Source organism: Micromys minutus (genome assembly GCF_963924665.1).
Source record: "Micromys minutus genome assembly, chromosome: 23".
In the NCBI taxonomy this organism is placed as follows: Eukaryota; Metazoa; Chordata; class Mammalia; order Rodentia; family Muridae; genus Micromys; species Micromys minutus.
The window spans coordinates 4,080,598-4,100,225 of NC_137958.1; the positions used below are offsets into that span (position 1 = coordinate 4,080,598).

At 40.8% G+C, this 19,628-nt stretch overlaps 1 protein-coding gene across 1 annotated transcript in view; it reads left to right on the forward strand.

Annotated features, from left to right (window-relative positions):
- Positions 1–19,628, forward strand: part of LPIN2 (lipin 2) — a 68,876-nt gene that overhangs the window by 36,207 nt on the left and 13,041 nt on the right. The window contains exons 3-8 of the mRNA XM_080936132.1: positions 4,297–4,392; positions 7,209–7,507; positions 12,938–13,045; positions 13,775–13,898; positions 14,710–15,049; positions 17,093–17,192. Coding sequence (XP_080792258.1) covers positions 4,297–4,392; positions 7,209–7,507; positions 12,938–13,045; positions 13,775–13,898; positions 14,710–15,049; positions 17,093–17,192 — 1,067 coding nt within the window. The remainder of the gene's footprint in view (positions 1–4,296; positions 4,393–7,208; positions 7,508–12,937; positions 13,046–13,774; positions 13,899–14,709; positions 15,050–17,092; positions 17,193–19,628) is intronic.

Below are 19,628 nucleotides of genomic sequence, written 5' to 3' on the forward strand. Positions count from 1 at the left end.
ATTCTCAACTAAAGGATGCGTATCAAAGCAGACATCCATTACACCCAGCATCTCTGCATCTTCTTGTTTTAACATCAGCTGCATACATCGAGCAAGACTAAAGCACAATCTAGGAAACATGACTGTAGGGAATAATAAGTCACCGTATTAGACAGTATCACTAGAGCTTGATCCATCAAATTCAGAGTCCTCCTTAAAATAGTAACTTTGAGAAGTACACACTCTACCCTGGTGCTTGTCTTACTTTTCTATTGCTGTGAAGAGACACCATTACCAAAGCTACTTAGAGAAGAGAGTATTTAACTAGGGGCTTGTGAGAGTGAATCCGTGACTATCAACGCAAGAATTATGGATACAGACTGGCCTGGTGCTGCAGGAGGAGCTGAGAGCTTACATTTCTTGTCTGCAAATTGGAGACAGAGAAGGAGAAACTGAACTTGGTATGGGCTTTTGAAACCCAAAACCCACTCCAGTGACATACTTTTTTCAAAAGGCCACACCTCGTAATCCTTCCTAAATAGTTCTACCAAGGGTACCATGCTCATGATCACATACACAGGTTGGGGTTTTTGGGGGGTTGTTTTTGTTTGCCTAAGGAGTTCTTGCACATTCTTTTAAGTACACTCAGCACAGGTACAATTTGACATATGCTTAAATTTTTGGAAAGACAAAACTTTACTCATAGACAAGTCAAGAGAATAAAATAAGTGTTTGAAGCCCAAGATAATAGCTATGTAGTATTAGTTTTTCTAAGTTGATGTCTAAACAATTTAGACTTTGAATTTGCATTTTAAAAGAAGCATTTTATCTCTATTGGGTTAAATGGATAACATCTAAATATGAAAAATTCAAATACACAGAATATTTTTTATTAAAGATGAGATACATAATTTCATTGAAATACTTTAAATTTTAATTTATAATGTGTGTCTATACATTTGCACATTTGTGTTTGGTTGCCTGATGAGATCAGAAAAGAATGTCAGCCTGGAGCTGAAGTTACAGGTAGTTGTGAGCTGAAGAGGTAGTTTCCCAGGTAGCTTAAGCTCAGGTCCTCTGCAAAAGCAGTTGCTACCTTAACTGCTGAGCTATTTATCTCTTCAACCCCTCTCAAAATGTTTTAAGTTTGTCAACATTCTTCCTGTGATTGTAGAAATTTCTAGGCTACAAGCACCTCAGAAGTCATATTTCTACTCCTTGGTTTCTTGGCAGTAAATATTTAGTAAAATAAAGTGTTAAGAAAGGAAATGAAGCAGGGTAAATGCTCTTTGGAAACTGGCATTGGATGGGTGATTCACAGAGTGATAGATGATCCATTTGTAACCCAGCATACAGGAGGGACGGACCCAGTCACACACACAAGATATGCACAGAAAATGGCTTATGCTGCCATCTCCTCTAAAAAGTAAGGGAATGTGTTCATTTTATACTTCCATGCAAATCCCAGATGTAATTCAGAAAAGCTTCTTTTAGGTGAGAATAGTCAGTTGGCAGTGGCTTGTCATTCAAATGTGACGACTAAGTACAGTCTCTGGAACTTGGTGGCAGAAAAAAAAATCAACTGCACAAAGTTGTTCTTAAATCTCCATATGGCCACAACGGCCTCTGCTCTCTACCCTCTTCCCAGTATTCATAAATAAAGCAGTTTTCAGAGATAAAAATTAAGAGTTTCTCCTACCCAGTTTCTTCTACTTAATATTAGTGTTTTATATAGCCATTGGAGAGTTGCCAAAGCAACAACAAAAACCCAGAAGTTTCTAGTGGCTGTCAACTGCCAACTAGAGCCATTATCCAGGTGGCACCAGTGTTTCTAGTACGGTCTGCTTTCTGTTCCAGGGTCCTTTCTAATGTTGACTTTGCACTTTTCCCTATGCATGGCTGGTAAGGAGTACAGAAGTTACAGTGTAGATTGTCACTCACAGTTTGGATTTGCCCTTGGTCCTTTGAGTAAGAATGCAGAGTGGTCACCCTTGCCTTAGGGCAGTCATTAATTTTACATTAGTTTAGAATCACTCATCTTACTTGTCCAAAGAGCTTTTGGGTTTTTTGTTTGTTTGTTTGGGTTTTTTTTTTTTTTTTTTTTTGCTTTTTTAAAAATTTAAACAACAGATAAATGTGCAGATTTTTAAAGCATTTTTGCATAAAACTATTTGAATATATTTTTGTCAGTACTTGATTTTTTTTTAAAGGTTTGATAGTATGCATTGAAATCTTACTAGTTACAGTGAGCATAAAGTACATGTAAAACAAAATGTAACATGAAAATAGTCAAAGTTCTCTTGGTGTGTAAAGATTAAACAATGATTTTTAAATACCAAGAATTGGCTTAGTGATATTTTGGCTTCTTTCTTCCTGATTTGTATCCCTTTGATTTCCTTTTGCTGTCTAATTGCTCTGGCCAGTACTTCCAGTACTATGTTGAATAGTTAGGGGGAGAGGGGACAGCCTTGTCTAGCCCCTGATTTTAGTGGAATTGCTTCAAGTTTCCCACCGTTAAGTTTGATGTTGGCTACTGGTTTGCTGTATATTGTTTTTATTATGTTTAGGTAGGGGCCTTGAATTCCTGCTCTTTCCAAGACTTTTAACATGAAGGGGTGTTGAATTTTGTCAAATGCTTTCTCAGCATCTAGTGAGATGATCATGTGTTTTTTTTTTTCCTTTGAGTTTGTTTATATGGTAGATTTTGTTGATGGATTTCTGTATATTGAACCATCCCTGCATCCTAGGGATGAACCTTACTTGATCATGGTAAATAATCGTTTTGATGTGTAGAGCTTTTGTTGTTTTTTTTTTCTATCTTATTATTATTATTATTATTATTTATTTATTTATTATAAGTAGACTTCAGACACATCAGAAGAGGGCATCGGATCTTGTTACAGATGTCTATGAGTCACTATGTGGTTGGCTGGGATTTGAACTTGGGACCTCTGGAAGAGCAGTCAGTGCTCTTAATCACTGAGCCATCTCTCCAGCCCCAGAGCTTTTGTTTTTAAGACTTGTATTTAGAAGCAAAAATCTGGCCACAGGTTTTCCTCATCTTTACTGATACCATTACTCACATTCCTAAAAAGCACAATCTAACTGCAAGCTCCCAGATCCTGCCTGGCCCTTACAGTATTTCTGCCCCACTTCAGCAGTGTTCCAGCAATGTGCAGGAGTTTGCATATACATTGGGCCTGGGCTTCACAGCTCTGCATTTGGGCTGCTTGTGGTTCTCTATAGTGGTCTCCATCTGTTACCCTGAGAACGTCCTTGATGTGCACTGACTTATCAGACAAGACCTCAGAAAAGCTGGATTTTCTTAAAACACTATCAGTTTTTTCTTTTTTTTCTATATTTTCATATTTTGGTCAATAATTACCTCCTTGAGTTGTTTAATTTTACAAAATGTTACATGAGCTCAGGAGAAATAGTTTAGTCAGTAAAGTCCTTGATATACAAGTATGTGGACCCAAGTTTGATTTTTTTCTGAACCCATGTAAATACTGGGCATCATAGCATGCGCTGTTGTATCAGCTTTGGGGATACAGAAAAACAGATCCTAAGAGTTTTCTGACCAGCCAGCCTACTCTGATCAGGCAAGCCCCAGTGCCAGTGAGAGGCTTTGAAAAGGTGAATAATGCCTAAGGACTTAGAACCTGAGATTTGCATACACAAAGGTGTACACTCGAGTGAGTGCACACCCACCAGGCTTCATTTTGTGGCTGAACTGAGTAACAAAACTCTGAGACCAGTCACCAGCACAGGCCACAGAAGCTGGGCACTGACTGCTCACTGGTCCTCACAGTGTCTGCCGTTGCTTAGTGACCTGGAGTACAAATATGCTCACAGCTCGACAGCAGAGTGACAGAAATATCTGAGTGTCTGAATTCTGCAGTTCAAACCCTGCTATGCTGTAACTTGGAAACTTCAGAGTGTTTCTCCCTTCTCACAGTGTCGTGAAGGTTAAGGCGGTGTGGTAGGCAGCTCAACCTGTAACCACCGCACTTGAAAACTGAGGCAGAACAACCTGAGTTCAAAATCAGGGTAGGCTACATAGCCTTTCTTTTCTTCCAAAAAGAAAATAAAATTGATAGATTGAGAAACTAACTTTTTAAATGCTGTGAAAATAAACGTGAAAACATTTTCCTTCAACCCCTGGCTACTTGTGTTCCCAAGTTTATTGGAACTGGGGAGCTTTGTGAAGTTAGTAACTGTTTCTCTGGGGCTGTAGCTGTAGAAACCCAGAATTTGGGTTTCGCTTAGCCCGAAGGAAAGACTCCTTATGCTAAACCACACTTGCTTCCTCCTCAGATTGACATAGAAATCAATGGCAATGCCGTGGATCTTCACATGAAATTGGGTGATAATGGAGAAGCCTTCTTTGTAGAGGAGACTGAAGAAGAATATGTAAGTACTCAAAGCCCCTTTGCCTGTTGAGTCAGGCTTCTATAGCATGTCACAGAACAATTGGTCCACTATTTCCATGATTGTGTGAATAATTATTTTTGGCTAAACAAGTCTTTATTATATATTGAAGTCAGCTTCCCAAGAAGAGCTCACACCAGCTTTCAGGGTCCAGAGAGCATGCAGAAAGCTGCTTGTTGTAGTATCAAAGGACTTTCCTGCTTTGTATCTATGATAGCTTATGGTTTGACTTGAAAGTATTCATCTCTGCCATGAGACATATCTCTTTAGGCTAAGCGTGTGTGTGTGTGTGTGTATGTGTGTGTGTGTGTGTGTACACGTGACCTTTAAATTTAGAAGACATGTTTATGAGGCCAGAGAGATAGCTCAGTGTTACAGGCACATTCCACATAAGCTTCATAAACCTGAGTTTGGCATTTAGAGCCACATAATGATGGAAGGAGAGAATTCCACAAAGTTGTTCTCTGATGCCAGACTGATGTTATGCCACACAAGAGTCCCCCCACCACACATGCACGCACACATGCATTCATGCACGCACACGCACACACATAATAAAGCTTTCAAGAGTGATTCCTTTGTTTGGTTAGGAACATTGCACCCATGACTTTTAAGAACCACTGAACTGTGATATCGAGAGATTGGCCTATGTCTTTTTATATATTAGTATACATTTGGCCTCTTCTACAAGACAGAAATATCTATACAAGTCCCTGTCCTGTGCACTCCCAGGCACACACAGCCCACTTGTAACAAGAACAGACTTTTGATGCAGTCACTGTGGCTCTTTTGTAAAACTGTAGGATCATAATTACATCTTTTCCACATGAAATTAAGTCTTACGGCAAAAATAAGAAGCTTCAAGTTATTAGGACACAGAGGCTTTTGCAAGTGAGGTATGAACCTGATGACACCAAGAGTAACCAATAGCCAAATAGCATTATTTTATGTTGGTTGGTGTTTGGCTTAAAAGCATGAGGTGCTGCTCAGTATGTCCTGCTGCTCACAAAGGAGCCTCCTCTGGCTGCTGTTTTCCTGAACCTCTTGCTGGTGTGTTACTACCTCATCTGCCTAAACGTGACCTAAACAACACTCACCCTCCTCAGAAGCCGAGACAAAGACCAAAGTGATGCATAGTAAATATTAGCTGGTTGTCATCACATAACCCAGTAGATCTGGGTCCTTTAGGGTCCTTTGCCTGGTTGCAAGCACTGCCAATATTTCTATGTAAAACCTGCTTTAGCAAGGTCAGCCACAACTTTGTGACACTTTCTTTTACATATGACTAAATTGAGCGGCTTTCACTGCACTACAGTAAGTTCTAGGACAGCTAGAACTACAGAGTGAAACTCTGTTTCAAAACAAAACAAACAGTACAATAAAAATAAATATCTAAATTTATTAAACAAACATTAAAATTACTATAATATGATATGTATTATGAATAAAATAATAATAAAATAAAGACCTGCTTTTAAAATGAATTAGAAGGTAACAAAACCCGCATCAGGTACTATATTTAGTCTTTGTTTCTATGACTTTTTCTCATGTGACTGACCACATAAATATTCCTTTTCAGTCACCAGTTCTGAAACAATGTCTTTAATAGCTGCACAGTTTCCATGGTGAGGTCTTACCATCTTATCTAACCATTGTCTTATTGGTTGGTAGATGTCTTAGCTAGGTTATGAATTTATTTTACCTTACAGCTTACTAGATGAAAGGAAGTTGGGGCAGGAACCTGGAGGCAGAAACTAAAGCAGAGGCCATGGAGAATGTCCGCTCCCTAGCTTGTTCCTCATGGCTTGCACTCCTACAGCTACAGCCAACCAGTGGGCTGGGCCCTCCCACTTCAGTTGTTAATGAAGGAAAAGCCCCACAGGCTTGCCCATCTGATGCAGGCAGTGTGTGTGCTGAGTTGACAGAAACCAACCATATAGACATCTGGGTTTTTTCTACCTCACCCCAAACACTTCTGTGATAAAACTAGAAGACACCCCAAAACCGTGATAGCTTAGAAGTGCAAGGCACCTTGATAAATAACAAAACTCATTAAATGAAACCTCTAGAAATTAGCCTCATCTGCCTTGGGGGACACTCAGGCTATGACGACAGCTCTGGTGAGCCTGGTAAACAAAAGTTCCAGCTTCAGGGTGTTTACCACATCCAAGTTCAAAATTTTAGTGGGTACCATTTATGGCAATGCACATGTTTTCTGAGCTATTGTGTAAAATTTTGAGCATTTTAAGTTACGGAGTTAATTTATGCCCGTCTTATGTGCCTCTACTTTCTTTTAAATATATTAAAGATTGAAACACATGGCCAAGAAGTTTACTAAGATTAATTTATTCAGTATTAAGTTGAAAGTTTAATTATTCTAAATATTGGGCACTGACCTCATTCATTGTAGGTGTTGTCTAAGTCACAGTCACTTTCTTCGCCCTCCATTTATTTGGCCACGTGGCCTTAAATCTGCCTGTTTTCACTCACTTGCCTGCTGTCCTTGTCAGTGTGGCCTTGGTCTTGGCCTCTGCTTCATCGCGCTGTGTCTGTCCTTGTAACACTGCTGCCACCCAACAGCTCTTTGCACAGAATGTAGTTGGCTTTGCTGTAACCACAGCTTTTGCATGTTGTGGGCTGAGTTGGCAAAGTAGTTCCTGTAGCCGTACTCAGCCACATACTGAAATGAGCTAGTACTTGAGTCAAGCCGGTGACATTCTGCCCTTAGGAAGTATGCCTCCCTACCCCCATAAAAATGTGTCCCATATGTCATGATGACCTTTTCCGTGTTCTTTAAGGAAAAACTACCTGCTTACCTTGCCACCTCACCAATCCCAACTGAAGACCAGTTCTTTAAACATATTGACGCCCCTTTGGTGAAATCAAGTGGAAATGAAAGGCCATCTCAGAGTTCAGACATTTCTCACACCTTGGAATCAGAGGCAGTTTTCACTCAGAGTTCTGTGAAAAAGAAGAAACGAAGGAGAAAGAAGTGCAAACAGGACAGTAGGAAGGAGGAGCCAGCGGCGTCCCCTGTTGCAGAAGTAGGTGATGTGGGTGTGAGCTCTGATGATGAGAAGAGAGCCCAGGCAGCAAGGTAAGGTGCCCAGTCTGGCCGGGCTTCTGCAGGGGCTTGCCATACCCCATGCACCCAGCAGAGGGCCCCCGGCTCTGTTGTGGGGCCAAGTGGGAGCAGCACCCCATTTCCCTCACAGTTCAACCTTTGACTGGGCTACTGAGCGTCCCTTGAATGGTCTGGTGGTTCCCACTGTCAGCCCTGATTGGCTTGGGGTGAGCGGGTAGCTTTCCAGCTGCAGGTCTTCCCCTTCTACTTCCTCCCCTCCCTGTCCCTTCTCTTTTCTACTTCTTTCTCTCTCTCTCTTTCTCCCTCTCATCCTCTTCCTTCTCCCCTTCCTTCCCTCTCCCCTGTTTTTTCTCCCCTTCCTTCCTTCTTTCCTTCCCCACTTCCCTTCCAATCCCATTCTCTTCCTTTCTCTCCTCCTCTCCCTTTCTGCTTACTTTTTCTTCCATTTGTAGAGTACAAGTTGCCTCAAACTCAATCCTCATGCTTCCAACTCCTGAGTGCTGATTTCTGTTCCTGGCACCTTACTCAAGGTCTTGGATTTGGTTTCAAACCTTTTCCTGAGAAACAGAGTTCTGTTTTGAATTTATGAACAAAATACCCCATTAAGTTAAAGAAAACTTTTGGTTTTTTAAGTGTGGTTTTTGATCACTGCTTACATACCAGTTATAGGAATCTCAAAACCTATACCACTTTTCAAGCCAGCACTGTCCAAAACTTCAAGGTAACAGTTTAAGACAGAGTTTTACTCACTTAAGATGGCGTTTTCTTCCACCTGTTTGACTCAGTGGTTACCCAAAGATTGGAAGGACATCCACAAGTGTTACCAGAGGTTGGTTCTATCAGTGTCCACTCTTAGAGGCTGCAGCCCATTGGTGGCCTGCAGGCCGTGTCCTCTGTGGAACTGTGGAAGGACTCATGATTGAGATGCTGACCCCTTTGGATATCTCAGCTGAGGTGCTGAAAAGAAATGGTACACTTGTGTCTGGCAACACTGGGCTTTCACAGAAAAGTAAAGTACTTTGTGTCAGTCAAAGAAGAGAAAGTTGCTACAGAAACTGCACAGAATAACTTTTGCCTTGATGTGTTTTGCTTATTAAGGTGTTTTTTTAATTGTCAAGTCTGAGAAACCCATTATTAACAAATAATTCATGTATTATAATTATGCTATTTTCTGAATAGTAATTCTTTTTTTAGTTATTTTAGTAAACTTATTTCTGATGATTAATAAATTTATGATTATAAATCCTGAAAATTTACATGTGGTAGTACTCTTTTAACATTTAAACAATTCTCTTTTTACCATTACATTATTCACTGTCATGAGTAGTAGTCACTTTTCATACTGTTGGATATATTAGGTTTATATTTCACCTGAGATAGAATTCAGAATGCCTGTTAGAAACAAGCAGTTAAAATGCCAGAGAAGACGACTCGGGTTAAGAACACTCGCTGGCTGCTCTTGCAGAAGACCTAGGTTTGGTTCACACCCACATAGCAGTACACAACCCTCCGTAACTCCAGTTCCAGGAGATCCTGTATCTTCTTATATAGACACTTCCATAGATACCAGGCACACAGATGTACAGTGGCATATATGCATACATTTTAAAGCATAAGCAATTTAAGATGGAAATAATGGGCCAGGTGGGGTGGTGCCACACCTTTAATCCAACACTTGAGAGGCACAGGCAGGCAGATCTCTGAGGTCAAGGCCAGCCTGGTCTAAAGAGTGAGTCCTAGGATAGCCAGGACTGTACAGAGAAACTCTGTCTTGGAAGGAACAAAGATGGAAATGGTGAAAGTACTTTAGCACAGAGCAGGGTAAATTATACGGTTAACAACTCTGAGTCCTGAATAGAATGTCTTTTTCAGTTAGTATTAAAATACTGACCAAGCTGAGTTATAAATTCTACTTCCTCATGTCTTTGATTCCCAAAGAATTTAGCCTGCTTAGAAATGTGGCATTGCTTATTCAAGACTTGTCTGTCTTTCCTACGTCTAGTCTCTCAAGGACCGTTTACCTCCAGCATAAAACCTGTGAGGCTCCCAGATCTCTCACTTCTAGGAACAGCTCTTTTACAGTTCTTTATATAGTCAAGGGTTTCAGCGGACAAGAAATGCGTTTTTATAAAACTGTGAAATACTTACACTTGGCAGTTACCCACATGCGTGCTTTAATGCCCGATCTATGCCTTGTTCTGAGAATGTTTTTGCAGCTAAAATTCTGATCCATTAATACAGCCTGAAGTGATGCTTTTGCTGCCAGAGCCTAAAAGCTTTGCTGATTGTGTCCCTGTTGACATAACTAGCCAGGTTTAGAATTTCTTTTAATATGAGCAGCTTTATCTCGGGAAATGACAATATTTCTAAGACATACACAAAGCCTCTACTAAACACAAGAGCTGCAACTCTGAAGGAATTCTATAAACAGATGGTGCCAGTCAGTACGTGTCTTCATACGACCAGATCTGTTGGGGTCCTGACTGGGGTGATGGTTGCTGTGGCTGCCAGCACCTACTTGCTTGGTAAGAAGGCATCATGGCACATGTGAGCTTGGGCCTCTGGTAGCATTCATGACTAAGTGATCTGCTCTTTATTCCTTTGGGTTGCTAGTGAGCTGTGAAGGTCGCCCTTTGGGGGATTTTGCCCCCCAAAATTTTCTTAGAACAAATCTGTTTAACTATGCATCTAACAAACTAGACAGTAAGAACTAGATAGTTCCTTGAGTGAGTTCTGGATGTGTTATGAACTCAGTGGCACCTGGCCTGAGAGAGTTGTGGTTGTAGGTAGTCTTCCTTCTGAATCTCCAGAAGGACTGAGCTATGGCCATATGCTGTTCGGCCATGGGGTATGTTCTGAGAAATGGATTAATAGAGAGGATGACACAGTCTAAAAGGTATAGAACTGCTAGTCATCATGGGCGTGGTTAGTGAGGATGACCATAATGGAGGCTAAAGGTACATGGTTGGGATGTATTCAGTCCATAGCCACTGGCCATGCCCTCAGCATCATCCACATTCAACCTGCTGAAGCTTTACTTCATTTAGATAGGAGTCTTCCAGTGGCCAGGGGATGTGAACTCTTGGCCCTGCACAGAGCCTCAGCCACGTGTTCCTGCAGCTTGATATGGCTGGACATAATGGCCTGGCCATTTCGAAATCAGGGCAGCTGTATTTCTGAGGCTTCCCAAAGATACCCCAAATACTTGTCTGTAGGCTAGACATCAGAGACATGGATATCTTCCAGAATACTGTCTCCAGAGTCCCTTTGAGCAACCCAGCCAAACAGACTGAGTGTAAAGTATGATACTTCACTGTGGTCTCTTGATGAGTCAAGAGACATTAGAAATATGATATGTATGTAAGTATGTAAGATGCATGGAGTAGCTGCAGGTAGATGGCGTACTGTGCATAAAGCAGTATACTTTTTACAAGTAAGAGTATAGTAAATATATTAACCATCATATGGAATTGTGCTTTTTTGAAAGCTTACAACATTGAATTTTGGACAAACCTTTAAGGGAAGAGACTTTTCAAATTGGAGGATATTCTAGTATAATTTTGAATATGTACATATAAAATATTTGTAAGACATACCCTGTCTTAGGGTGTCTGTTCACAGGAACAGACACCACAACCATGGCAACTCTTATAAAGGAGAACATTTAATTGGGACTGTCTCACAGAGGGATAGTCCATTTTTGTCATGGTGGCAATCATGGTGACATGCAGCCAGACATGGTGCTGGTGAGGTGGCTGAGGATTCTAGATCCAGATTGGTAGGCAGAAGGAAAAGAGCCTGAGCTTCTGAAACCCCAAGCCTCCCCCCCCCCCCCCCCCCCCCCCGTGACACACTTCCTCCAGCAAGGTCACACCTCCTAATGGTGCTACTCCCTATGGACTTAGGGGCCATTTTTATTCAAACCATCACATACCCCCCCAAAAAAACAGCATCATTTCCATGCCTCTATTAGAAATATTCCAGTATCTCACCAACAATAGCAAAGATAAAGAACCAGGACCAGGCCATCAGAAAAGTCTGAATGTGCACTAAAACAATCTTCCTTTGGAAGTTGAATGTGGGAGCTGAGTTCAGGGAACCTAGGACTTGTCCCTGAGAAACAGCGATGACTGGGAAGCTGCATTCATCAGACCCCTGTCAGTAAGTGCCTTCTGGAGACTGCCTGTGGTTTCTGTGGAGAGTGTTAGTATTCACAGAGGCTTAGAGCACACACACACCCCCCCCCCCCCCACACACACACACCTGGTCTCCTTTGTTCTTATACAGCAAAGAAGCCTTGTTTTGCTTGGAGTCACTTTAAGTGCCTACAATTTGGGCTGAGTTGTTTTTTAAATTGAAGTCCATTCTATAGGCATTTGTGTTTACGGATTTATTTTATTTTGAGATGAGGCCTCACTGTGTAACCATCTCTGGTCTGAAACTCATTATGAAGGCCTTGCTGACCTAGAACTCCCAGAGATCTGCCTTCTGCCTCCCAAGTGCTGGAATTAAAGGTGCATTTCCTCCCTTTTGTTTTTGAAATTTTACTTCTTTAGTATATGTGTCTGTATGTTTTGCCTGTGTGTGTGTCTTTGCACTACATGCATGTCTGGTGCCTATGGAGGTCAGAAGGCACCAGATTATCTGAAACCGTAGTTATATGTGGTTGTAAGCTGTCCTTTATATGAGCAGTGGGAGTTGAACCTTCATACTGAGCTGTCTCCCCACCCTCAATTTTCCCTTTCTTTAGGAAAAGTTTAACTTTTTTGGATTATTTTAATTAGGTAGTGATTGGTTACTAGTATCTGCTTAGGTATGCTTTTTTCCCCCCTCTTGAGTGAGATTGTATGTGAGATTCCATTGAGGGGAGAACTTTAAAAGATACATACACTCATACATCTTAAGTGATTTATATTTGTATGGGAAGGCTTGTTAAAGAAGTAATAAGTGTGTTACAACAATACTGAAGAAGAAAAGGCAGTGTTCTTTCTCTGTTCTCAGCCCTATGGAATAAGTGGTGTGATTCTGATTTATACTTAATACGGAGCTAATGTTCTGTAAGATTTACATTCAATATACTGTTGAGCTGAGTGTTCTAGAAGAGCCTTAAACCTGCAGTATAATACTTTGTGGTTTTCCACATGCTTCCATATAAACTCATTATTGACAGAAGTAGACAGGACACGTGATAAATTAACTCTGAGGCCATAGCTTTTTTACTTTGGATAATTATACTAAATGTCTGGATCTTTGATTACCTGCTGCTTACAATGGAATTTTACCACCTTAAATTTGGAAGAACTGAATAAATAGCATCCGCTAGGTAGCACTGTACTAAGGTTGTGCCAACCTTATTGTTTATGTCACCTTAGTGGAGAGGGTTTACAGCTCACAGATCATTCCTGCCTAACCGGTTTTTGCTTTGCTTTTCCCCTTTTGTAGAGGATCTTCAAATGCTTCCTTAAAGGAGGAGGACTATAAGGAGTCTCCACTCTTTCATTCTGGGGATAACTACCCCTTATCTGATGGAGATTGGTCCCCATTAGAAACGTGAGTATCTCTGAAATTTCTGTTTTCTTAAGGGAAGGGAAGGCTTATCAGTAACTTTTATGTGATTTGATAGTAATACTATTTTTCATTTGTGTAATGGTAGAGAAACTATTAGGTAAAATTAAACATGAATATGAACTGTTTTTCAACAATAATTTTGTTCCTAATTTGCCCAACCTACCACTAAATTTGAGAGAGAGAGAGAGCGCACATGTGGCCATACTGTTATATTCTGTGATCAAACCTTTAGATTTTAAGTAATTTTTTAATTTATGTATTTTATGTATAAGGATGTTTTGTCTGCATATATGTCTATGTGCAGCGTGCATGCTTGATGCTCACAAAAGTCATATCTCCTGGGATGTTAGAATTACAGGTGATTATAGACTTAGCAGTGTGAGCAGCCATGGGATTGCTGGGAACCCAGGTCCTCCAGTTTTTCACCACTGAGCCATGTATCTGGTCTGGTCCTTCCTGTGTGTGTGTGTGTGGGGGGGGGGGGGTTGTTGGTTTGTTTATCTTACAAAATTGCCTGTTTGTTTCCTCTGAGAAACAAACAAATAGTACATACCATGAAGGGTCTACAGAGGGCCTAGGAAGTCCTTAATAATCCTAACTGGCATTTTATTTCGTTAAAGATCTCACGTGGAATGCATAGTTGTTGTTTCTGCTCTGTGAGACTCACCTAGACTGAAGCCTGGCTTCCCTCTGTTCTTTTTGTGTTTGCAGCACTTACCCACAGAACGTGTGCCCCAAGAGTGACTCGGAGCTAGAGGTGAAGCCATCCGAAAGCCTCCTCAGATCCGAGTCTCACATGGAGTGGACTTGGGGAGGGTTCCCAGAGTCCACCAAGGTATGGGGCCATTGGGAAGATGAGAATGTCTGACTGAATATTAGTAAAGTGTATTTCCCTCCATTAAATGAAGGAAGCAATTTCTTGCCAAACTCACAGAAGAGTTTGATGGCATTGCCCTCTTGTGGTTGAAAGAAGTTTTTTAAAAAGTAAATAAAAATTAACATTTTCATAACATTCCCACTGTACATTTACTTGTAACTAAAGGAATCCAATATCTTCTGTGTTTCTACCTAACAAATAACATTGATTACAAATAAATATAGGAAAAATTTAAAGATACCTAAAGAAAATTAGAGTTTCCACAGTGAAATCTTAATAACTAAAGTTAGGGTGAGGCATAGCTCAGTTGGTAAGGGTTTGCTGTTCATGCTCAAAATATTAGGTTCTGTCTCCAGCATCAGGTAGGAGGAAGTTCATACAGCTTTTCAGCTGTTCACACTGAAGAGTAATGAACTGAAAGATCCATTTCATGGAGTCATTTAGGTCCTCTGTTGAATTCAGTTTGTTAGAACAGAAATGGACTTGGCTTTGATTGGCTGCTGTAGGGTAGCGGGGTCCTGAAGTATGACAAGGTTCTCCTGTATACAATTAACTGCTTCCCTCTGAAAATTGTCTGTACCGTTTTCTCCAGTGTTTGACTCAAATGATTTAACTCTTATAAATGTCATGACATTGAACAAAGTAGTTATTTTGCCAATCGTGTCCTGTTTCACACAGCTAATAAATGTTGCCATATAAATTAAATTAACCATAACAAATACATTTGAAGTTTTTTTTTTTTTTTTTTTTTTTTTAATTACTTTTGCAGGTCAGCAAAAGAGAAAGATACGACTATCATCCAAGGACAGCTACAATTACACCATCAGAGAATACTCATTTTAGGGTAATTCCCAGTGAAGACAGCCTCATAAGAGAAGTTGAGAAGGATGCCACTGTTGAAGATACTGCGTGCACCATAGTGAAGCCAAAACCTAGAGCCCTGTGTAAGCAACTGAGTGATGCGGCTTCTGCTGAACATCCCGGGTTACCTCTTGAAGCACCTCAGACTCCATCCACATTAGATACAGACCCTGTGCCCAGCCCTTCGGGAGAGGCTCCCTCAGAACCCAGACCAGCTGCTAAAGTAGACTCACCAACAAAGAAAAAAGGTGATTATTTGACATCACATACCATCAGTGTTTTAAGTACCGTGTGATAGCCCGTCTGTGTAGATAGATGGTATGTTTTAAGTACCGTGTGATACACCTTTGCGTTTGTACTCTCCAGTCAGAACCTGTCTCAAACTTCATTGTGTTGACTTATCCACCGTGGCTTCTCTTGCTCTCTAAATTTCACCAGAACAACCCTTTAAACTTTCTTATTTTTGCTTTGGTCTTCTGAGCCAACAAGGAGGAGGCTTTTAAGAAGTATTTAGTAGGAAGTAAATGAATATGTCCCAGCCTAGTGACAGTGCCTTGTCTACATGAAGAGCCATACATGTCTTCCCTAAGCAAACTAAGTATGGTGCTTTATACTAAGGTCCTACCAAGATTCATGTGCTGCCTTGAATTATTAGCTATGAATGTTAGTGAATGAAATCTTAAATGATTAAATAGAAATAGAAATGAAACAGAGAAAAAGTGTTTTCTCAGACATCTGCTTAACTGAAACAAAATTAAATCTTTTTTCAGGTCTTGTATGGTTTAAGAACAGATATCTACTAGGGGCTAGAGAGATGAATCAATGGTTAAGAACATGGGCTGCTTTTCCAGAGGACCTGGATTTATTCCCAGTACCCACATGGCAGGTCATGACTATGATTCCAGGGCACCTAACGCCCTCTTCTGGCCTCTGGGCACCAGACACACACACATATATCAGGCAAAACCCATGCATACATCTAAAATAAATAAAAATAAAAGTACTTCTTAGATGTCCACTTATTATTAGTGCTTTCTTTCAGTAAATTTCCTCCTAAACTGGTGTGCAGACTGAGCAGTCCAGCCCTTGTGACATACTTACTCTATATCAATTGTTTTATATCAGGCGTGTTGCTAAAAGATAGTTACCCAATGAGAGCCAGAAACTACACACTCTGAATGCTAACTTGGAATGATAGGCCTGTGTGTGTGTGTGTGTGTGTGTGTGTGTGTGTGTGTGTGTGTGTGTGTGTGTGTGATATTTAGCTGAATAACTGTTTCACTTTAAAGGAGGAAAAAACATTCTATTATCACAAACTAATGCAGGCTCGGCTCAAGAAATAAGTTGTTCACACTTAGAGTGTGACTGTCCAGGATGTTTGTGGTCTAATCTGACACATAGCTGATGGTGGCTTTCACTAAATCTGTGTTTGTTCTGCTCTTAATAACCAGTTCTGGTTTGGAAGATGCTTGATTTTGGTAATAGGACATTGTGTAGGAATTCATAGACATGGGAGCTCAGAAGGGTTCCTATCATGTCTGACTTTATTCTCCCCACCTCCCCCCAAACTTGATTATGAAAGTTCTATACATACTGTGGTGTATCACTTAAGGGCAGGAATACTGTCTAACAAGTATGTCCTTAGGCACTTTAGTATTTTGAGCATCATAGTGTTTTGTACAGTATAAATCAATTGACCTGGCTTCTTGTTGCAATTGGGAGACGCAGGGAACATGAAATGATGCAGCTGCCAGTATAAAATGACATCAGCAGAGCGATGGGAACGAGCCCTGAAATCATTATACGTAACAACGATAAGTCACATTACCAAGCTCTTCTGCACATAATTGGATGCACACACTAACATGGGAGTAACAGTGCCGTAGGTGTGTTTAAGCTACCAGCATCATAAACAAGTCACCTAAGACGGCACATTTTCAGGTGCATTGTAGTGTTTGGAACCATTGTCTTGTATCCACGAAAGTGTCATTATGTGGAGTGTACAGCTGTATCTCCGCCATCTCTGAACTTAGAAAGAGAAAACAAGTTCTAATACTGTGACATTTCACTCAGGTACCCAGGACATGCCACCTAGGTCTGCTCTCCGTATAGCTACAGCACTGTTAGTCACGGGGAGAGAACACAGGCCAGGACGAGGTGGAAAACAGGACAGGGCTGACACTACGCTTTAGGCACACAGTGGTCCATCTTGCTTAGAAAGTGTTGTTTACCACAGAATTGTAAGTAGACAGTAAATTCTTACCTCTTTATGGTTTTGTTTTTTCTAATAGGTGTTCACAAACGAAGCCAGCACCAGGGACCTGATGACATCTACCTTGATGACTTAAAGGCTCTGGAGCCTGAAGTGGCAGCTCTTTATTTCCCTAAAAGGTAGTGTGCCTGTGCACTGAGGAGTGAGCACGGGAGACACTCTGAGCAAGAGCAAAAGACATGGTCTTGTAGCCAGATCTGCTTACTGTACCTGGTTTGGGAAGCTCGTAGATAGTGTGTGCTGTTCAGTGACTTCAAAGTGTTGCTTGTTTATGAAAACCTTTGGTATAATAAGGAAAGAGACAAGTGGAAGTCACATAAAAGTATTTGACTTTAGAATTTACTCCTCCACCTCGTGTGCATGTATGTGTGTGTGTGTGTGTGTTCCTTCCTTGTGCAAAGGACAGGAGTTTTGTCCCCTCTACCATGCAGGTTCCAGGGATCAAACTCTCTCAGCAAGCAGTTTGCCTGCTAACCCATCTTAGAGCCCTAGTTAAGTGTGCTCTCTACAGTTGTTAATAACAAACTGAATGTGCTTGAGGAAATGATTTTGGCATTTATTTTTTGTAATTATGTATTTTAAAATAGTACATTTCAGTTTTCAAGCATTTTACAAAGAATTCCATCCCTTCTTTACAGTGTGAAGCCACTTGTAAACTTAGTCTTATAAGGCCCCATTCCAAGGGCACCCTGTGTCCTTGAGTTGCTCACAGTTCCTACTGAGTCACAGTGTCCACCCTCATTAAACACAGTTTACATTGACTGTCTTCCTAGGTTCTTTTACTCATAGAGAACTTACTACTTAATATACTGGCTATAAAAACTATTGTCTTCTCAGGAAGTATGGCTTGAATCTACAGAGCCTTATACACAACTGTATTTTTTAAACAAGCTATTGGGAAGACATACTTTATTTTTACTAGAAATGAAAAAATGAGATTGACAAATATATTTAAGATTTTTTTAATACGTATTTTTTGGGAGGCTCTTAAAGTTCCTTCCTAACTCTACACCCCAACCTATCTTACACTTCATTTGAAATAATAAGTTTTAAAGATGGAAGAATTGAAATTGCTCCAGTTTTTTAAGGGTGAAAAATTTCAAATGTAATCTCTTAGAATTATGACTTTGTCAAGCTCGACAATGGTGGTACACACCTTAATTCTGGCACTTGGAAGGTAGAGGCAGGTGAATCTCTGAGTTCAAGACCAGCCTGGTCCACAGCACAGACTCTAGGACAGCCAGGGCTACATAGAGAAGCCCTGTCTTGAAAAGCATTAATTAGTTAAATAATAAAGAAACATTTGTGACTTTACTTTCACACTAGGAAATGAAGAGCAGGCCAGACATGCATGGTGCCACACACTTTGAATCCAGTGCTTGGAAAGCAGAAACTGTTAGCTCTCTGTGGCTGAGTTAGAAGCTAGCCTGGTCTACATACAGTTTTAGGATAACCATACAAAGCTATGTAATAGAGAAACCTGGTCTCGGAAAGAAAGGGGGTGGAGTGGGAATATGCAGTGGAATATCATTGTACTTGGTAATAATTTTACTGGTTAAGGTTACTGTCTGTTCACTAGCCACACTTAGCCTGAGGACTGACTACTGGGACATGTCATAATTGTGCTTTGTCATGCTTGTCACCCTCTGTGTTGCTAAATTGTCATAGTTCACACAGCTAAACTTTCACACGTGTCCCATCATCCTGTGGATCTGGCAGCTCGCTGAGTCAGAGGCCATTCCTCATGTTGACATGTTGTTACCGGTTGGAGGACACCAGCTGCTGTAACTGATAAAGCCTGGGGAGAAGGTTCCAGGTGGACCCCCACAGGCGTTCCTGTATCTCAGGAGCGCAGTGCACAGCCTCGTCCGTTCTCATCCGAGCGGTCTGCCTCTGCCATCTCACCGGGTTTGGCTCTCTAACCTTTCTAATGCCCACACAGTTTCTCCACCAGTTTCATGTCTGTTTGCAGGTGTGCATTACAGTTAAGAGACAATTTCCCCAAACCTAAAATTCCTTCTAAACATGTCTGCACTCTGTCGTCACCTACAACTCCACCTTTAGTTTGGTTTTTGTGTCTTCAGAAGTTCGTGTTGATCTCACCATGATCTCACTCATGCTTTGTCTTCTTTAATAAAACTTTAAAAATCCTGCCTTCTTGTGTTAGGGATGTGATCTAGTGGCCAGATGCCTGCTTAGGGTCCTGAGTTCAATGTGAAGTATTAAATTTTTGTCCCGGCTTCAGGATACATATGACCATATCAAATATTATGCTAAATATTCACTGAAGTTTAAAATAGTTAGTGACTATAAGAGATACAATGTGTCGTTTTCTTATTTCACGTCTGTGTTCCATTAGAAAAGGCTTCCAGTGTGCTCGCTTTCTCGAACCAGGCTCTGTGCCTTGTCTAGAAAAGGAGGGACAGTAAGTCCAGCCCTCAGTGCTGGGAACACAGTCTGGTTTTCTACATGGCCTCTGTGTACTGTTTCTTGAGTAATTTCTGCTTTTTAAATTAGTTTAGTTCTAGAGTATTAAGATGAACTTAGAAAATTCC